Source organism: Thamnophis elegans, chromosome 3, assembly GCF_009769535.1.
Source record: "Thamnophis elegans isolate rThaEle1 chromosome 3, rThaEle1.pri, whole genome shotgun sequence".
NCBI classification, from domain to species: domain Eukaryota; kingdom Metazoa; phylum Chordata; class Lepidosauria; order Squamata; family Colubridae; genus Thamnophis; species Thamnophis elegans.
The window spans coordinates 116,310,067-116,331,165 of record NC_045543.1 but is presented as its reverse complement, the minus strand read 5'-3'; the positions used below and the strand labels follow the sequence as shown (position 1 = coordinate 116,331,165).

The 21,099-nt window shown below is 37.8% G+C and overlaps 1 protein-coding gene across 2 annotated transcripts in view; it reads right to left on the bottom strand.

The window, feature by feature from the left end:
• The window catches only part of THBS4 (thrombospondin 4), a 42,337-nt gene extending 22,114 nt beyond the window's left edge, over positions 1 to 20,223 (bottom strand). The window contains exons 1-9 of one of the 2 annotated variants that reach the window (XM_032212727.1): positions 20,190 to 20,223; positions 11,531 to 11,778; positions 9,288 to 9,394; positions 6,961 to 7,054; positions 6,115 to 6,166; positions 5,564 to 5,736; positions 4,552 to 4,689; positions 1,860 to 1,937; positions 193 to 345 (exon numbers count right to left, since the gene is read on the bottom strand). In XM_032212727.1, coding sequence (XP_032068618.1) covers positions 193 to 345; positions 1,860 to 1,937; positions 4,552 to 4,689; positions 5,564 to 5,736; positions 6,115 to 6,166; positions 6,961 to 7,054; positions 9,288 to 9,394; positions 11,531 to 11,778; positions 20,190 to 20,208 — 1,062 coding nt within the window. In that variant the 5' untranslated portion in view covers positions 20,209 to 20,223. The remainder of the gene's footprint in view (positions 1 to 192; positions 346 to 1,859; positions 1,938 to 4,551; positions 4,690 to 5,563; positions 5,737 to 6,114; positions 6,167 to 6,960; positions 7,055 to 9,287; positions 9,395 to 11,530; positions 11,779 to 20,189) is intronic. The other variant, XM_032212728.1, reaches the window with a different exon arrangement.
• Between the last annotated feature and the right edge of the window lie 876 nt (positions 20,224 to 21,099).

The window sequence follows — 21,099 nt, the reverse complement described above, 5'->3', positions numbered from 1 at the left end:
TGTCAAAACTCCAAACAACACATGGATACAAATTTGCTTCCAAAATACTACTATAGTATATTTAAAAAATAAATTATAAAATATGATTTCTCACATATATTTTTCTTTTGCTTGCTTTTCTTTTCTTCTTTATCCCTGTTCTAAATTAAGTTTCATATATATTTAATAATGATGGGAAGAGCACGGACTTACAACACACAAAATGTCCCCTTGTCTTATTTCTGAACAATGGGCATGGATGCTACAAGGATTGAGAACACGATTTCTACAGCTTCGTTCAGCCTTGCATCCTCTGACTTGATCTCCAGTAAATCCTGGCTTGCAAGCACCACAGTGGTAAGAACCCTAAGGAAAAACACATACATCCATAAACTAAATATTGCAACTAAAAGAACCAGTGACTAAAAACAATCACTGCCTACGTAGGTGGTTCCATTGCTGACTTCTAATGCTCAGTTGGAATCTGTCTTCCTCTATCTTAAAATCATTAATTTGTTGTTATTCAGTCCACCCTTATTAACTTGCTACTAAAAATTTCACAGTTGCTTTGTTGAAATCCATATATACTAAATCTACAGCATTTTCATAATTTACCAAAGAAGATCTAACAAAAAAAATGAGACTTCATTGGGAAGACTTGCTCTTTGCCAAATCCATGCTGACTTCTAATTATTGTATTGAGCTCAAGATATTTAACAGATCAGTCTTTTTATGATCTGCTTTGTGGTTTTGTGGACATTTTGACAGACTAAGAGCTCCTTGGATTTTCCTTTTACTCCTTTTTGAAGATTAGGCTCAATTTGCGTTCTTCAATCATTTGGCATTTTACCCATTTATCTAAGAAGTCTTAAAGATAATATTTATACACTCAGTTAAATCGCTGTTTCTCAATCTTGGCAAGTTTAAGATGGATAGACTTCAACTCCCACAATTCCTCAGGCAGCCATGTTGGCTGAGGAATTTTGGATGTTGAAGTCCACCCATCTTAAACTTACCAAGATAAAGATAATACTTATACATTCAGTTATTAAACTATCAGCAACTTCTTTCGATATCTTGTAATTCACAGCATCTGCAGCAAGCTATTATGAAATAAAATGATACTGTATGCCACCCAGAGTCCCTCCTTGAGGGAGCTAGGTGATCTAGAAATGCAAAATATAAATAAATATATCTATAAATAAATGCACACATGCTTATTTCATGATGGAAATCCCAGCCTTACAGTACATACTATACAGGCTTCCTAACAGCTGAGGCAAGTATAGAACTCCTGGCATTTTTATCATGATGTACATGTCAACATTTAACACCTCTCCACTCAGAAACAAATGTCCATCTCTTGGATACAATTCATCTAGCCTTGGAGATCAAAACTTATTCAAAGGAAGGAAGTAGTTTGTGGTCATGCTTCCATCAATATCAAGCTTCCATGTTTTTATGATTTTAGCCATTAATTAGTGCTAAGTCAAGGATATAAGAGCCATGGTGGCACAGTGGTTAGAATGCAGTACTGTAGACTAATTCTGCCTAATTCCAGCAGTTCGATTCTCAGAGGCTCATCGCTGACTCAGTCTTCCACCCTTCTGGGGTTGATAAAATGAGGACCCAGATTGTTGGGGGCAATATGCTGACTCTGTAAACCTCTTAGAGAGGGCTGTAAAGCACTTTGAAATGGTATATAAGTGCTATTGCTATAATTAATATGTTTCTTCTATTCACTGCAAAACAATAATCAGCAAGACAACTTTACTGTTATTTCTGAAACCTAAAGAATGAGTAAATCCAGACAATTGTAAGTAATGCTCTTTAGGTTTCTAAAGAATGAGTAAATCCAGACAATTGTAAGTAATGCTTACCATGGTGTTTATGCACTTGGAGTTTGGGACACAACCTCCATTTGCTATACGCTGACATTCATCTATGTCCAAGCAAGCCTAATGTGATTTATAAAAAAAAGCAAGTTGACTCTAACAGATCCACTGTTTAAGAATAAAATGTTTACAGCAAGGAATATATATTTTAAAATATAGAAAAAGGAATATTTTGAAAGAATTATATTATTAAACTATAATTGAGTTTTAATGTAGAAGAAAAAGTCAAATCATTCTAATGCAGCAGGTGTATTGAGACAATATAAATGAATATATATTTCAAAGGATGGATATATTGGATGGGGAGATACAAAAGAGAAAATTCAGCTATTAAACTAAATGGGGAACATGAAATTTGTTATTGCAAATAAGCAAAACATTTCACATTTAATTCACATTAAGTCTATATTCAGTCTTTGTAGAGAAGTCTTTATTTTGAGTGGCTTTATTTTGTAGATGAAAATTATAGGCATTTACTGTATATACTCGAGTATAAGCCTAGTTTTTCAGCCCACTTTTTGGGCTGAAAAAAGCCGCCTCGGCTTATACTCGAGTCAGTGAAAAATTTGCCCGAAATGGAGGAGAAAAAGGGGCGGGGCCATGCCGCTGGGTGACACTCGTGAATGGCCCAGCGCCCCTGTGAGTTTCCCCTCCCTCTGTGTCAGTTTGCCGCGCAGCGCGCACCGCACCATCCCCCCTCCTCACGTTCTAATGTAATGCAGGGCTGTCTTACGATTCCCCTTCCTCCCCCTCCTGCCGCTCTGCAACGATGTCCCACCTCCTCCTTGTTATGGCAAGCAGCCACATAGCGATGTCCCACCTCCTCTGGTACAGTGATCCAATGATAGGAATCACTGTGCCGTGTGTCATAGGAGGCGGGACATCGCTCCCGCGGCTGCACGGGACATCATCATCACAGCGGGACATCAGCATCATGAGGTGAGTGAAGTATTTCATTGAATACACCGCTAGTTTACTGTTTTTCTTTGAAATAAATATTCAAAAACATTATTGGTATCTATTTTTATTTTTGAAATTTACCGGTAGCTGCTGCATTTCCCACCCTAGGCTTATACTCGAGTCAATAACTTTTCCAGTTTTTTGTGGTAAAATTAGGTGCCTCGGCTTATATTCGGGTCGGCCTATACTCGAGTATATACGGTATTTTCTTAATGTTAAAAAATTATAAGATCTTTTTTAAAAAAAACCCAATCAAATAAATCAATGTAAGCTCCCAAGATTTGAATTTGAATTTGAATTTTTGAATTTTACTTTATTTGTATGCCGCCCTTTTCCCTGAGGGGACTCAGGACGGCTCACAATTCAAGGGAGGGGAGAGAGACAAACAAGTTACAGAACATAAAGATCATACACAGCTAAAAAACACAGCAATCATACCATTCGGAGCGGGGCTGCAAGTCTTTAGCCCCAGGCCTGTCAGAACAGCCAGGTTTTAAGGGCTATGCGGAAGGCCTGGAGGGTGGTGAGGGTACAAATCTCCACGGGGAGTTCGTTCCACAGGGTCGGAGCAGCCACAGAGAAGGCCCTCCTCCGGGTGGTCGCCAGTCGACACTGGGCGGCTGATGGAATTCGGAGGAGGCCTAGTCTGTGGGATCTTATTGGTCTAGTGGAGGTAATTGGCAGCAGGCGGTCTCTCAAGTAATAATGAGTGAACTTTTGAGATTTTTAGAACTCTTCATGAGGCAGGATAATAAACATAGCAAAACACAGAGAACAAAGGAAGGAAGGAAAATTTAAATCACAAAATTTCCATTTTGTTATAATCTGATCACAGAACATCAGAGAAAATTGCAGGTCTTTTCACTAAGTCACGGGTATCACACTTGCCACATAATGTTGCCGTCACATGACATTTCGTGACATTTGCCCCATTCACGGAGCTGGGGTGGGCATGGCCTGAACATGACATATCCGGCCCGTCAGCCGCCAGTTTGACACCCTGCGCTAAGTCTCAAAAAAAAGGAGTAACTTGAAACCTCAAGGACAACAGCAGCAGACCTCAAAACTCCTTTTTGCTGCTTTCACAGCCTTTTCTGGTCATAAATGCTGAATGGTCATAAATGCAAGCCTTTGAAGTGAGAAGCAGATGAAAATTAAATTAGAAGCAGTTCTTGACTTACAACCACAATTGGGACCGAAATCTCAGTTGTAGAGTGAAACAGTCATTAAGCAAGATGCCCATGACTACTTCACAACGGCTGAAATCCCAGCATTTCCATTGTAGCATTAAGCAATCTTACAACTGGACAGGATCGCAGGTGAAGCCTGAGGGGTGCCTCAGAGGAAGTGGGGGGACCCTGTGAAGCTCAGCTCAAGAAAGGGAAAGGGTGTAATGTGTCATAATAGTATCGCATTTCAACAAAGCCAACTAGAAAGAACCTAAGGATACGTGTATTGGACCAGACAAAAAACAATGACAAAATACATTTTAACTGTTACAAAGCCCTTGGAGGCCTTAAAATGAGTGGGCCATCAATTGAAATAAATACTGCAGCCTATTAATACCATATTTTGCTGTGTATACAGAAATGATGCAGACATTTGTATAGAGATTGTTATTGGATCTTGAAGAAAAATTAGTTCAGCTATATGAAGCAAAATATTTATAGGAACAAGACTGCATTTGGTTACAAAGAACAGCAATGAGATGACAAACCTGTTTGTTATTTTTGGCAAAGTTTATTCCCATTCCTTGGATGATCTGCCCAATATATCCTGGTGGGCAGGCCTCACATCTGAAACCTGGAGCCATGTTCACACATTGCACTCCTGGGAAGCATGGTTTATATTGGCACTGAAAGACAAAGTTCCAATTTTTACTACATACTAATTATAAGGCATCCAGCCAACAAAGTTAAACATGCAGATATTTGTTAGATGCTCTATTAATTTGACTCACATTCTGAATCCCTAAGTCTAACGTTAGAGTTAAAAAGGAGCCCAACAATTTTCCTTTTTGAAATATGGGTTTTCTAGACATTGAGAAATTATCTTCAGCCAGAGAATAAGACAGCTTGAATTGCATTGATCTTCAGTACTGCATGTTTTTTTCTATGCAGGACCAATCATGCCATTAGGTAAAGGGACACACCTCTATGTAATCTTCGACTTTTTGAAGTTACAAAAGACCCATTACAACCTGGGTTTGAGGTTCTGACAGTTAGGCTTCCCTGTGGTTATATTACTGTGATTTGTTATATTTTTGCCATAAAGTGGCATTTACTTCTAGCTACCAGAAATAAAAAAAACACCCCATAGCAAACAAGTTCATTAGCAACCGCTGTGTTTGTTTAATGAGCAGAACATTCACTTTACAGCCACCAAATTTGCTTAAAAATCACCACATAAAAGACAAAAAGTTCAGCCGCGGTCACATGGTGACTCACTTAACCATAATCACGACTTAAATTGTGGATTCAATTACAGTGGTAAGTTGAGGACTATCTGTATCATAGGGAACAAATGCAAAGAGGCAGATGTAGTAATTCTCCTCTGTTTTTCTCCCTCACAAAACAAAGCTATTTATGCCCGGATGCCGGCAACTTTTCAATTCACCTGCTACCTTTAGGTGTGCTAGAAAACCTGGTTCTCTTTTAAGTTAGCTTGTCTCGGATAGCAAAATACTGTACCTCAGGCTAGCCCTGAAAAGCACTCAAAGAATAACTCACCTCATCAATATCTGTGCAAATAATTCCATCTCCAATGAAGCCTTCAGGACAAGGACCACACTGGTACCCATCTGTTGTGTCTGTGCAGTGTACCCCCGGGAAACAAGTATCGGCTTCACACTTGGGTTTCGGGGGATGTGGGGAAGGAGTGGGGAAACTTCCGATTCCCAACCCTATGGTGATAAAGTATAGCATTTTAAATCAAGTAAATCTTGAGAGAGCCAATGAGAATATCCTTGAGTAAGCGAGTGGGTCATTTCTCCCACTGAATGAGAGTAGTTCATTTTTGCAATTATTATGTGAACAGCAGCATGCATAACACAATTACTGAGTTAGCATGCTTAGGGGGAGGCTATTAAATTAATTGTTACAGCTATCACTTAAGGCTATGTGCATAATTCCACCATTATTTAACAAAGCCCCATAAAAATCAATCATCTCATGCCATCTAACTACATACTTAGCAGCTAAGCATAACAACAGGTCTCTTTTGATTTAATTGTAAAGTTTATAAAAATCCTACTTAAACCCAGGAGATCAAAAGGACCTACCACATGCCTGGCATTCAGCTATAGTATTCCTCAGAAATGCTGTCTCCTTAACCTTGGTTGGACAAATAAAATGTATTAAACAGAGCCATCTACCTCAAATTATTCTGACTTCATTACTTTTTGTCAATAAAAGGCACATTATACAATTAATGCTATAACATAGCTTAGGTTTGCAAATCCTCAGTATGAGATTGATACTAGCATATTTATTCATGCTGAACGTATGACAAGTCTGGTCCAAGTAAACAGCCGCCCTTTCATATCTTAGCTCTCTGATGAATTTAGTAGAAGTACACAGAGTAGCTAACACTTAAGTCTAAGCTTTGAAACCTACATCTCTCAACCAAAGTATTAATTTAAAATTTACACCTTATCATTTTCATGACTGTCACCTCTATTGAAAGTTCAGCTTGGTTGTTGAATTAAAATTCTGCTCAGCATCTAAATCTAGTGGGAATTTAAATTCTTAAGTCGGGGATCAGACATTTCAATACTGTTGGGGTGTAGCCTTAACTATTACACACATTTCTTGCATCATTTTCTTGCTTTCAACCTAAATAATCCTAATGTTCATAATTTTGGCAGGTCTAAAAGTGTTTGCATGAATGGGCTTTTTGCTGATAAATAATACAATAAAATCAGACACATCTTCCTATTCTGAAACATCATTTTCAATTTTGGGAACAGAAATTCAGCAAATGAAAGAAGAACTGAGAACTAAGTTGAAGAAGATTAAGCTACCTTTTTGGCATTTTGAACACAATCACTTCCTTTCCTAAAATAATATTATCGTATATATATATTTAGCACAAAACAAAGAAGCTGTAACAGAAAGCTCAGAGATACCTGCTGTCTGAGGAGATCTTTCACTTCAACTAGTACCTCGTTCATTTGCAACATGTGACTTAATAATTGCCTGTTAACATCACCTGTAAGAGACATGTATGACAATCAAGCAACTAATAGAAAATGCAGTAAGATCAGAAATCTTAGCAATACAAGCAGTGATACAGTCCTTTCAAACACTAAATGTTTCATATACCGGTAGTTGAATTTGAATGAAATTCTCATTTAACCATAAGATTCTTAGGCATCCCAATTTACAGGGAACTATTCTTTATTGGAAAGACATTCCAACCCAAGCATGGTTTAAAAATAAAGCAAGAGGGGGCATCACATTGGGGACCCAAAAGACTCCCTCAGGCCATGATTTCTGAATGCTGGCAGCAATCTATTAACTAATTAATTCATTCATTCATTACAATGGCCACCTAGTTTAGGAAACTGGGCAGCTTATAAAGTTCAAAATTTAAATATACAATTAAAAGAGTTTAAAACATTTTTTTAAAAAAAACATTAAAACAAAACATGACAGCCTGAATTAAAAACAATCACAGCATTACAAGCACAAGAGTCCCACAAATACATTAATTCTGGATCTGGGAGCAAAGCCAAGTATTATGGACTTCCCAGAACTGCTGGCAAGAAACTCCTGTCTGTATCTTGGGGGGGGGGGGGAAGGCCGAGACTGAAAAAAAGAAGGCATATTTCCTTGCTACCACAAGATGACAACATTTAACAGAGGGGACCCAGAGCACATCCACTCTGCCCATATGTACCAGGTAGGCAGAAACAATTGGAAATAGGCATCCCTCAGATTAAAAAAAGAAAGACAGCCCCCTAAATTTTCCCAACCAAGCCTCACCCATGTTTCATTATGATCCCACCCAATTGGCAGTACTCAATTATTAGTCACATGTTAAGGACCATCCTAATGTTGCCCATCCCTGAAATAAAAAGGAATGCAAGAACAGAAAGCTGTGACGTTTCCAAGATCTAGAGAGAAGAAGAGGAGTAAGCAAACAAGCCACAGTGTGAGTTGTATTGTTTGCTCCCTAATTTTTAGTGATTCTTTTCCAATTTGCAGTTAAGCATATAAACAGATATTTTTCAAAAACAGTATTTATGAAAGACCTGTTTTTTATACATATTTTACATAATACAGCTATGACGCAGGCTTTACAGGGCGGTATTTCTATTCTTTAATTTATCCCAGAAACCTTTGTTTATAGACAATTATGGATTCTGACTTGCATCTAAGTAAACAGAAGGTATCAGTCATGTAAAAAATAAATCCGTTCTAATTGAGGTACTATATAGACTCTGCATTGAGAACCTGTTTGGTCTAGTAACTAGAACGTTAGAAACTACGGGACTGTGAGTTTTAATCCCATTTTTGGCATGAAACCTGGCTGGGTGTCTTTGAGACAGTCATTGACTTTCAGCCCAACCCACCTCAAGAGTCATTGCTGGGTAGGATATAAATAAATAAATAACATATAATTGTACGATACCTATTTATCATTTATTCCAGGGGTGGGTTCCTGCCAGTTCTAACCTCTTCCATAGAAGAGGTTCCACAAATCTACAGTGCTGTTTAGAACCGGTTCCAGCTCCCTCCACCACCACCCCGCCCGTCCACACATCATCAAGATGAAGAGTGAGAGGAGGAATTCTGGGAGTTGCAGTCCACAAGTCTTAAAGCTGTCAAGTTTGAACACCTCTGGGGTTTTTTTCCCTAAAGGGTTAGGGGTGCAAGGGTTTTGTAACTTGACAGCTTTAAGACTTGTGTGCTTCAAATGCCAGAGTTTCTGAGCCAACATTTTGGTTGCTAAGCAAGAGCATTGTTAAGTGAGTTTCATCACATTTTACAAGTTGGCCATGCCCACCCAGTCACATGGCTGGCAAGCCACTCCCACCTAGTCACATGGCCAGCAAGCCACTCCCACAAAGCAGGCCATACCTACAGAAGAGGTTCTAAAAAAATTTGAAACCCACCACTGATTTAGTCCAATTGATACACAAAATATCCTTTTAGGATATTCTTTTAGGTTTCATTTGCTAATGAAATAGTTTAAATTATTTTTGATTGTTAAGACTTGCTAAGTCAAGAAATATTAGGAAACATGTCCACCAAGCAAATACATTTCCAAGAACATAAACATCTAATGTTAAAGAACTCCTTGAGTGATCCTGCTGCTCTGGAAGTGCATCCAGCAGATGGTGAGCAGATGGCTTGGAGTCCCAGATATAAAATACAGCTGTATGAAGGCTTTAAATAACAGTTTCATGTAGAGTTGTTTAATTTACCTACAATCAAGATATCAACCTTACCTGAATACTGAACTGGTGGCTCTGTCTGTGGGAGAAAACAGTCTTGTAGAGTTTCCACTTGGGACAAGGACCCTCTCACAATCAACTTCAAGTCATCTAAAGTCTCCTGGACAATAAAAAATAGGTTCTATTGCCTTCATTTTATTGTTTTGATTTTTCCCTTGATTTTATGACTATTGAGATGCAGTGAACACAGGCACTGAATATATATGAAGCAGCCAAACTTTTCCTTTAGAAACGTATTACATCTACATGGATATAGTTTCACCAATAAAATAATTCCATGCTGGGGGAAAACATCCAGCCCAGAGAGGTTTAGCAACTTCATGAATAGGTACTTTTTTTCACGTAATCTCCATAGAGTATGGGAGAATAATATAGCTGTTGTTTTTGCTTCTCATGCAACCAGCATATGTCTGTATTCTATTCTGCATGCTGTGTGCATACGTTCTTCTCCTATGAAAAGGGAACAGGAAACAAGCAAGCAATGTAACAGAACTCTTCCAGTTATGAGAGGAACTGGACCTTGCAAAGACCTCACTCAAGTATTATGCCAAAGGAGTTGACCTAGTGGATTCCCTCTTCTTGCCTGTACACTCTTCCCATCCCATCCCATCTGGCCAGAACAGATGCTGTCAACACTTGGGACAGAAGCAGGGCAAAATACAGGTAGTCCTCGACTTACAACCACAATTGAGACCAAAACCTCTGTGGCTAAACAAGACAACTGTTGCATGAGTTTTGCCCCTTCTTACAACCTTTCTTGCCACAGTTGCTAAGTGAATCATACGAGCTGTTAAGTGAGTAAACACGGTTGTTAAGTGAATCTGGCCTTGCTTGTCAGAAGGCCCCAAAATGTGATCATGTGATCTCAGGACACTGCAACCGTCATAAATACATGCCAAATGCCCAAATTTTGATCTTGTGACCAGGGGGATGCTTCAACAGTCGTAAGTATGAAATAAAAGTTATAAGTCACTTTTTTCAGTACTATTGTAACTTTGAAAGGTCACTAAATGAATGGTTGTAAGTCAAGGACTGTTCTGACCTAGGCTTTGAGCATGAAGCAAACCCCTTTGTCGGGTTTTGTCCCGACAAAAAAACCCTTTTATTAATTGACTCTGAATTCTGCTCATTCACATACAGACTTTCAAAGGAGGATTTACAGTCACAGACCTTATCTGGTATAGAGAGCTGAGAGGCCAACATCTAAAAAACTTGGCAAGGAGTCTCGGAGAGTCACAAGCCAATTAAGCGAACTAATTATCTCCTGCAACTCCATTTCCCTTTCGTTCCTCTTTCATTTCCTCTGGGAGAGGCCATTCATCGTCCACCTCTGGCATTACTCCCAAGTCGACTCCGGTTTTTAAGCTGTTCCCTTCGTCTGGCAACTCTGCGCATGCGCACACTGGGAACACAGGCTCCAGTTGTTCGTCTGCCTCACTGCTGTCTGACTCGGAAAGCAGCTGATAACTGGCATACGGCTCTGCCCTCCTCTCTGCCTCTGCCCCTGACTCCAGGACTGGCCCACGTTCCTCCCCAACCTCCTCACTGTCTGAATCTGCTGCCAGTTCCACTGGCCACTGGTGGGCCAAAACAAGGACTACCTGTACTGCACAAAGGATAGGCCAAGGTTTGGGCTTAGAAGCTGAACGGTTGTGCTTTATTTGGGATGAAAAGGCACTATAGGCTGCAAAGGACATGGCAGCAATCAGTGGTGGGTTCCTACTGGTTCAGACTAGTTCGGCCGAACCAGGAGTGGTTTGGCGCCCTGGGTTGCTGGAACCAGCAGCGACCCAGGCCTACCACACACCCCAACTGGTTCGCCATAGGTGCTGCCATCTTGTTTTTCAGTTCTGCACATGCACAGAACAATTTTAATTGCACTGCACACACACGAGTAAACTGGCAGTAGTGCCTGCCAGAACCCACCCCTGGAGCAATGTAGTCAATTCACTGGAGGATGTGGCTGAAATTCTCTTCCCTATTTAATGTTGAGGGAGCTGATAATGTTTCTTTTAAAACAAATGAAGCATGCTAAGATAGAGAAGGCTTCACACATCTTTGTTTTATTACAATAAAAACTCTGAAAATCATACTACTAAAAATTGCCATCTTGCTACCAGATTTCAGTGATGAATTTTGGGAGATTCCAGGCATGCAAATATGGGTCAGGAATATATTAGTTCCTGAGCCATAAGCCCTTCCATCACAAACATTTTCCCCTTCCTTCAGTACTCACCTGTGATTTCTTTTGGAGTGTTCGTAATTCTATGGATTCTGAGCTTTGCAGCACCTCCGAAAAGATTTTAGGCGAAATTTGAACAGAATCCACCTGCACACAGTCCACATACAGTTCCGCTTTACTGTTGCCATGCTGCACTCCACTTAACCGAAGGAGGACTGTATGACGCTTTCCATCAGCCAAAGGCACATTGGGGAAGATCACAGCACTTAATTTCCCATCGTTCCTCAAATATCTCAGAGAAACTAACAGAAAATAACATTATTGGAAAATATGAATACAATAAAATTCACAACATATAGTAGAAATAGTAGTCTGTTTGAGAAAGTGAATGTAAAATTATAGCAACTCTTTGACTACACAGCTGTTCTTAGGTGAAAATCCTCTGTTATAGCAATACAGTCCTTACTTTACAACTGGATCTATATCTACATCTATATCATATGGTATTATGGTTACTTCCCAGGTGGACTACAGTAATGTGCTGCACATGGGGCTCTCCTTAAGGATACCCAGAAACTTCAACTGGTGCAGAATATGGTGGCACAGATCTCCAGAATGGGGTACGTGAGTTTCACAGGTTGCCAGTTTGCTTCCACATCCAATTCAAGGGGCTGATTCTGATCTTTAAATCCCTTCATAGCATGGGCCTGGGTGTAGGACAGAGGCTGGATGGGCTGGGGAAGGAAGGAAGGAAGAAAGAAAGAAAGAGGGAGGAAGGAAATGACCTCAGGATTATCTTAAGCAGAGATAAAAGTTTGAGTAAAACTGTCCTCAGCTTTCTTGGACTTCAGATTCTTTATGCCCTTTTGGGGTTTGATGGGGCTACAAGGCTGGGTGGGAAGAAATGTACAGAAGAAACTGTTTTCTCGCTCACTGCGTTGCAACTTTAGATAGATGAACAAATGCTGGCCTTTGAATCTGGCAGGTCTCCTGCATACGTAAGATCTGGAGCAGAACTACACAGAAAGTTAGCAAGCAAGAAAAAAAGCAGAAAAAGGTAGAAGAGCCCAGAGTTGGCAAAGGACCAAGAGACTGGAAAAGCCTGAAGGCAGCAAGATTGGATGGAAGATCAAGGCTCATCTGAGGGGGAGGAATCTTGTTTTTAGAGAGAGCTGGAGGGAAATGCTGTCTAGGACCAAAGGCATAATTATATTTAAAACATCTGTGTTTCTGTCCCCTTGTGCTAACAAAACAAAACAAAAATTGCTGGTGCCAATAGACAATGAAGTTGTTTTCAATGTGAGGAACCCAAAAATCCCTGTTCCGTTTCTGAGAAATGGTGTCATTTGTACAAAATGTAAGATACCAGATATATCATCTAACAGTTGAATGGGTTTCAAAGCATTGTGTTTAACTGAAGTCACATCATTTATAACATTTTTTAAAGGTAAGCCATTTTGTCTCAGGAAGAAGCTACAGATGGTGGTGATACTGAATGGATTGGGAAGCATCTGAAAATATGCCTACCCAAAAGGGAGCCTTTCAATGCTCAGATGCTTCTGGGATTATTTGCTTCATTTCTAAGAAATACGTTTTTACTGTTTTATCCCAGTCAGTTTTTATGATCTGAAGAAAATGAAGAACTTTAAGACAAACTGCATTTCTCAACCAATTAGATGTTTAACTTATCCCACTTAAATCAATGCATTTTTAATACTGTTCAAAATCGGTTGCATTTTGAATGTAACACCTCTAAAGAACAAGGATTTCACTATGAAAATAAAGATACAGTCCATGATGTTATCCCTAATGACTACAGTAGATAATGCACCCTATCTCAATTTTAGGATTATACAGGTGAATTCTGTATCAATATTAGGGCATTATCCACATTCAGCTTCATTAATTCATAATATAGGGATAGGTAAAGGTAAAGGGTTCCCCTGTCTAGTCATGTCCAATTCTAGACGGCGATGCTCATCTTTTTTTTTTTTTAGCCAAGGGAGCCAGCGTGTCTAAAGACACTTCAGTGGTCATGTGACCAGCATGACTATATGCCGAGGTGGATGGAATGCTGTTACCTTCTCCTGAAGTGGTACCTATTTATCTACTTGCATTTGCATGCTTTCAAAATGCTAAGTGGGCAGGAGCCAGGGCAAATAACGGGAGCTCACCCCATCAAACAGCGCTCATGTCCCAAACCTGAGCTGTCAGTTTTCCAGCTGACAAGTTCAGTGTCCTTAACTGCAATACAGGTGTAACAGTAATCAATTCCCTAAATATTGTTGCTCTTTTTATTAGTCAAATGAGCAATTAAATAAATCACTGACAGTTTTCTGCCTCTTGAAGCATTCTTGTAAGAAAAAAGCTTTTTTTTAAAAAAAAGAGAAAGAAATCAACACCTTTTAAAATAAGAAAGTTATATCAAGTCAAGCAGATCAGATTCTAAGCAAGTTCTACTTCATTTACATCCATTTAAAATATACAGAACATACGAACAAGAAAGGAAGTTTTCTAGACTGGCCAAAATAAAAGAATCAAAAATCTTTTCTTGCAACTACCGTTGTACAGTAACTATGTTCATGTAGACTGCTTTATCCAGGTATAGATTGCTTGTTTAAAATATATGTCAGATATTAAATTTTATTTTCAACTTTTAGAGAAAATACAAGAGCTGACAAATTCCAAAAGAAATTCTAGATAAAGTGTTATTGCATAATTACTTGGTCTCATAACATTACGAAAGACAAGGATTGCATTTGCCACCCATATTTATTTATGATTTTATTTATTTATTACGTTTATATGCTTCCTATCAATTTGAGGCAACCTGGCAGCTATAGCTTTTTGCGTTTTCCCACTTCTTTTTTATTTGCAAATAAAGTGTATCAAGGTGGAAAAAGACTCATGAACTATACAATTTTGATTGGTAGTATTAAGAACTAACCATCTCAAAATATGAAGTTTCTAGAATATGTTTTAAACTGTTAATAACCTATAACTATTTGCTTAAAGCAGCACAATTCTAAGATAATTTATACAAAAATAATATTCTTTCTATATTTTGAAACTATCTACCTATACCACCATAATTTGATATAGTTTAAAGCACTTTGTAAACTATATAAATTCCATAAAATATCAATAATATAACAGAGATACACTTGGAACATTGTAAAGAGATCATCTAAAAATTATTAATCTAAGAAAACTAATTAAAAAAAGAATAAAAATTACTTGGCAATATGAAAAGAGCAAATATACATTTATAAAAATATGTTCTGCTTTGTTATTAAATTAAAAGCAAATGCTAATTTAGTTTCAAGCATGCTCCCCTCATTAATTCTTGACCTTGACCTCTGAGAAGTTGTTTCTTTTTTTGATCAAGCAGGTATCTCTCATGATACCTGAATTCTGTTATGGTTGTATGACTGGTATGATAATAGGTAATATGAGTTATCTTGCACTCAAGATGACAGAATAATTAAAAAAGTATTGGTTACAAGTGCATCTATTTCAAAGCAGCTATAAAATCATTTAATAAGCAAAAACCCACTAATATCTTCACTACCACTTTTAGATCAACTGAAGAGTCAAAAGACTTTTCCAAGATAGTCTCACATAGAGTTAATTACAATAATCCAATCTAGAAAGATTTGATAGGATATTGAAGGAGAAGGGATGTCAAAAAATAACGTCAAGATAATGGCTACAGCTGCATGATGAAAGCCCTTTTTCTTTTACATGTGTAATGCCCCGGGCTTTGATCACAGTCATGGTTACAACACACTCTAAATATAATGAATAAACATTTCCCATAATTCAGTTGAGGAATGATGTTACTTGGGTTGGGTAATGAAACAAAGAAAACAACCAAGCTCAGAGAGCATCAAGGATCCCTCATTTCAACTCTGAGCTACAAATATTCTCCTTTGTTGGTAAAATGCATTTCTCTCTGTGCACAAATGGCCAACACTTTGTGTTGGGGTTAATTGACTCTAGTTTGAGAATGACTTCCATTCTGATCAAAGAAGGACATCAAAGAAGCTTTTCTGCAATATTAAGATAGATCAAAAGCAAAGGTAGATCAAAAGGTGCCCATACTGAATCCTTGTTAAATCCCATGGTCTGGGGATTTACAGTAAAACAGTAATATTCCAAGGTTTTTTGGTTCTTCTTTGTTCTGTGGTTATGAGAGACCATGATTTCCCAAGAGATTCTAGAAATGTTTTTGCAGATTTTAGAAACAGGTGTTGTATTTTCATCACTCTTTGAAACTAGACCACATCATATCTGTTTCTGATCAAAGCTAGGAAACTGGAAAATGTGAAGGCATATAAATGATGTGGGAAATATACTGAGGGTAGTGAGAGACACAAACATAGTAGAAGATGTGAAACAGGAGAGGGAATGAAAGAGGAGCAAAATAGACTAAACAAGAGCATCCAAAAGAGAAAGAAACTGTGAGGAAATAGAGTGAAGTGGGCCAGAAGATACAAGTAGAAAAATGAATTGAGTTGTTCAAGCTAGAAAAAGAACCAGAAAGAAGAAAAATCTCAAATGAGATAATAGGATGGGAAATTCATAGAGAAAGAGACAAGGAAGTCAGCCAGGAAAGCTGTAGATCAAAGGACTCCAAGAAATGCTTTCAGGATATATATAGAGAAGCAGGAGTCAGTTTCAAGGCTGGAGGAAAATAAGCTTAGAAAGCAAATTATACTGCCAAAGCAATCACTGGAAGGAAAAACGGGAGTACAGAAAACATTTCACTGGAAAGCCTTAGACACAATAGAAAAAGACAAAAGGGGGGGGTGGAAATATGTTCCTCCAGTCACATCCTTATGAGGAAATTGAAAAAGCCATGAAAAATCCACCCAGAACTAAAAATGTTATTCGAATTTATTATTAGTTTATCAAAATAAACTAACTACAGAGAAAAATGAAGAGAGTGACAAAGTAGGGGAAGAAAAAGGGAAGAGGAAAAGGATAGAGGGAAAGGGGAAAAAGAAAGACAAGGATTGGCTTTAGCACAGTAGAATAAGATATTAATATGCAGCTTCAACAATTTATTGTTACATAGAAATATACTGTATATTAGTCATTCCTATAATAACAAACTTATCTAATCAGCAAAACCCAAGATTTTCATTTATTTCATTTCACCTCAAGCACAACATCCAGAAGTTTCCAATTGGGAACAAAGTTAGTTGTATTCTTTTCTTTGATGAAGGCAATCAATTTAGCTATCTCTGCTAATTCCATCAGTTTCTCCAGTCAGTCATCCATTGTGGGAATTAAAGTATCTTTATGTTTTTGTGCCTAAAGCATTCTTGCTACTGTCACCATTTTTAACAAGAAAGTTCCACATTTAAAAATGTTGTTCTATAACTAAATTCCAGCAACTAAGGTGGAAAAGGATATTTAAGTTCCAAAAGTAGCCTGGTGCCTTAAATGAAACATGTCCACATGTAATTGTAAAAAGACAATTATGAAGGCTATAAATCAGTGTTTCTCAACCTTGGCAACTTGAAGACACACTGCTATAAATGATACAACAAAAAGATTTCTAATCTTGCCTTTTTACTTTAATGCTTTTAGTCCAGTAGTCCCCAACTTTTTTTTGGCATCATTTGGTTTTGTGAAAGACAATTTTCCCATGGACTTTGGGTTGTTTTGGTTTTGTTTACTCATTGGTCACCTTCAGCTGTGCAGCTAGTTGGGGAGCCCTGCTTTAGATCATAGCTACTATGTTGTCTCTCCCAATGGAAATGAATATCATGCTATAGGTGTGTTCTCATACCTTTCAAATATGAGTAGGTCACCTGAGTGGCAACAACTTCTCATTTTTTCTGAAGTAGGGTTTTTTTTTTTTCATTATCACCATTGAATTAAAAAAAATAGATCCAATGGCTGTCATGAAGTTTATTTTATATATTTAGTTTGCTTACTTTACTTTGGCTAAAATAGATTAAGCCTTTTCTTATCACATTTTTTTAAAAGCAAAAGTCAGAACAGGACTAATTTGAAACATTTAAACTGTACCTTCTATACCTCTCTAAAATTCCAGTTTTTTAGTCATATGTTCTTATTTTGAAGAAACAGCACACTGATAATTCACACAATTCACATACCAATTCTTTATTTCACAGACACGCCTTTAATTTTATTTCATACCAAAACATCAACGCAAAAGCTTTAATACCAAGATGTTTTTTTTCTCCCTTTAAATTTACTACTTTCTAATATGCTAAAATTGCAGGGGCTGCTTACAAATCTCAAGCAAAAAAACCCTATTCTTTAGTGTTATATGATATATCTCCAACTTATCAAAGCAAGCATCATCCTAGTGAAGGCATTATCTCCTTTGAAAGAAAATGGTGTTTCATAGTTGCAATTTTCTTTTACTAGTTTATATTCAAAGGAATAGGATAGGACAGTGATGATCAACCTTTTGGGCACCGAGTGCCCAAACCGGAACACACACATGCCAGAAACCTGAAGACCAGCTGGCCGGTGCGCATGCATGCGCCAGCTAGCTGGTCTTTGGGTTTCCGGCACACGCATGCACACCAGCCAGCTGGTCTTTGCGGGCACCAGAATGGCATGCGCACCTGGCCAGCTGGTCTTCAGGTTTCCGGTGCTCCAGCATGTGCAAAGACCAGCTGTCTGGCATGCATGTGGGCACCAGAAACCAAGAGAGGGCCCTGTGTGCCACCTCTGGCAGGAATGCTATAGGTTCGCCATCATGGCTATATGGTATAGGACAGTGATGGTGAACCTTTTTGGCACCGAGTGACTAAACTGGTATGTGTTTGTGTGTGTGCGCGCGCAAGCATGTGCCGGAGCCCCAGAAACCAAAGACAAGCTGGTCGGCGTGCATGTGGACATCGGGCAGCTGGTCTTTGCACATGCCGGAGCCCCAGAAACCCAGTCACCTGGTCTTTCTGTTTCCACAGTTGGTCTTCAAGTTTCCAGGGCTCCGATATGTGTGAAGATCAGCTGGCCGGTGTGCATGCACATGCCAGAAACCAGAAGAGCAGCTGGGGAGGGTGCATGTGCCCACAGAGAGGTTCACCATCACGGTGATAGGATTAACATACTAAATTAATTGTATCTAGTCCTAAGTGAAGATTATAATTTACATACTCATAAAACTGATCAAGCCTTGTTTTCTTGAATGAGGCTTACTTTTGAATATGTGGACACATAAAGGAGCATTGAATATACATCTCAACAATCATTTTTAAAAATTAGCAAATCTATTAAATGTTGTGGGATGGATTTAAGTGCAGTTAAATGGAGTAGTCAGCTTGATTACAATACTAATTAGAAAGTTGATGCATATTCCTCATTCACTTTCCTCTGGATAACAATTTGCACTTTTTCAGATTGTCCATACAGTAATTTCTATATTGCAATATAGACTCATACAAGAAATTACTTATTCACAAAGCACACAATTAATCTGTGGAATTAGTTATAATAGGATGTGGTGACTTAGATGGCTTTAAAAGCGAAGGAGACGGAGTCTATTTAGGGTTATTAATCTTGACTTGGTGTTACATCTGGTTGTAGTGTGCCTTCAAATGCCAGTTATAGGAAACAGTGGGATAGAAGGGGTATGTCTCCATCTCCTGCTTCCAAGCAACCTGGGAGGATCAGGCTGACAAAAAACTGCTAGGTGGAGATAGGCCTTGTTTTTTCCAGTAGAGGTGTACTTATGTTTCAGATCTGGGCCATAGCTTTAAAATTCAGTTTAACTAAGCACCCCCTTGCTCCATTGTCTGATTGTAGAAAGCATCTGCACTTTTTCAGTCAGAGCTAAACTCAGGGATCAACTATATCATTTTCTTTTCTTTCATATGCAGAATTCAGCATGTGCATATCTATAAAATTCTTCAGTAATTTGAAACAGGATTTTTCAACGGAAAAGAAGAAAACAGTTTTACTTATTGTCTTTATTTAATTTTAACTGTTTCGATATTTATAATTGTTTTTATGTTTCCATTTTTATTGCATTGTAAGTTGTTCAGTGTCACTCGGGATAGGGAGATGGGCAGCATATAAATTGAATAAATAAATAATTAAATGTGGGGGGGGGATGGTGGAACTCACTTAGCTACTTGTTTGGGATATCTTGTTGGCAAACAGAAGGAATGAAGAGTGATGGAGATTGTGTAAATATAGAAACAAAATTTTGCCCTAAGATAATCTCACATTTCCTTGAAAGTAAAAAGCAACAAATACCATAACGAACAATTCAACAAAATCAAAAAGAATTGTGTTCAGACACCTTGTTTCCTAATCTTAGCCCTGTTAAAATTTCTTTAGTCGCATTGTAGTAACCCCTATTGATATCACTATTCAAGAAGAATGCCATCACATTTTTATTTTTCTCAGTCAGTTCATTCATTTGGGAATGAAACATTTATTTTTCTCCCTTTCCCCCCAGATCTGAGATGCTGACATATGAATAATGAAGAACAAAAAAATATCTCAGCATTTATGTTGTCCTAATTATGGTTTCAATAATTCAATCAAGAAGATTAGATCTGAATCTAATTGCATTAATTGATTCTACAAAACCAACTCAGAACCTTATGAGTCTTTTTGCCAAAAAACTTGCTAAGCTATATCCTACATTTGTAGAATGGATCTCAAATAAGTTAACAGATATAAAGTACATAAAATGTTTTCATTGCATACAACTTACCTTTATTTACTCGCCCCATTATTATGAACTCAAGATATTTTTTGTTTTCATTGGAGGAGTATAACCCAAATATAAGGGCTGTACTTTTTGGTTGTAGTTTGAATGTTGAGAGCACATATATTTCATTGACAGTAGGATCAGCCAGTGCCTGTTGTAAGTAGGTCTTTACTAGTTTCTGGTTGGGTGTTGAGAGGACATCCAATACTATAAAGAGAGAAAAAGAAAATTAAAAAGTTGGTGATTACAATTTCCAAAAGCAACCTCCAAGTGACTCATGAAAAAAGTGCTTACATACAATTGTAGTGTCATTTCAACTTATTTCACACACAGTTGCACATGGCCATCCATGATTCACAATTGAAATTTTAAGACCTCAATGCCACATTTTACATTTAAACAGCAAATAAACTGTTTATTTGCTGTTTGGCAACTCATCCCCAAAAACAAATGTTTTTGGAAATCTAGAAAAAATAAAATTTGATTAGATTACATTTAAATGCAAATAAAATAGTTAAAGATGACTAACTTCTAGTTATATATTTAATATTAAATGTATATATTTAATTACTTTTGCCTCTCCCACTGTAACTGGGTTACAACATTTTGAAAAAGATTTGTACTTTTGATTAAATGCACATAGGTAATCTCAATGGATCATGCCTAAATTTATTTCAAACTGTTCTTCTTTCAAAAATAAATTCCACTGACTTTTATTAAGCAACATGAGAACATTTTAACTATTTAATATATCTTTCAAAAATCCTCATCAGTAAGAGGACTCTGGTCATTGCCCCTCAATGGGAATAATCAGATTTCACCCTAAGTTGACTTTATAAGTCTTCCTCCACTTGGTGACTGACTATATGTTTATCTTTATAGAATACAGTCCTCCCAAAAGTTAAAAATGAAG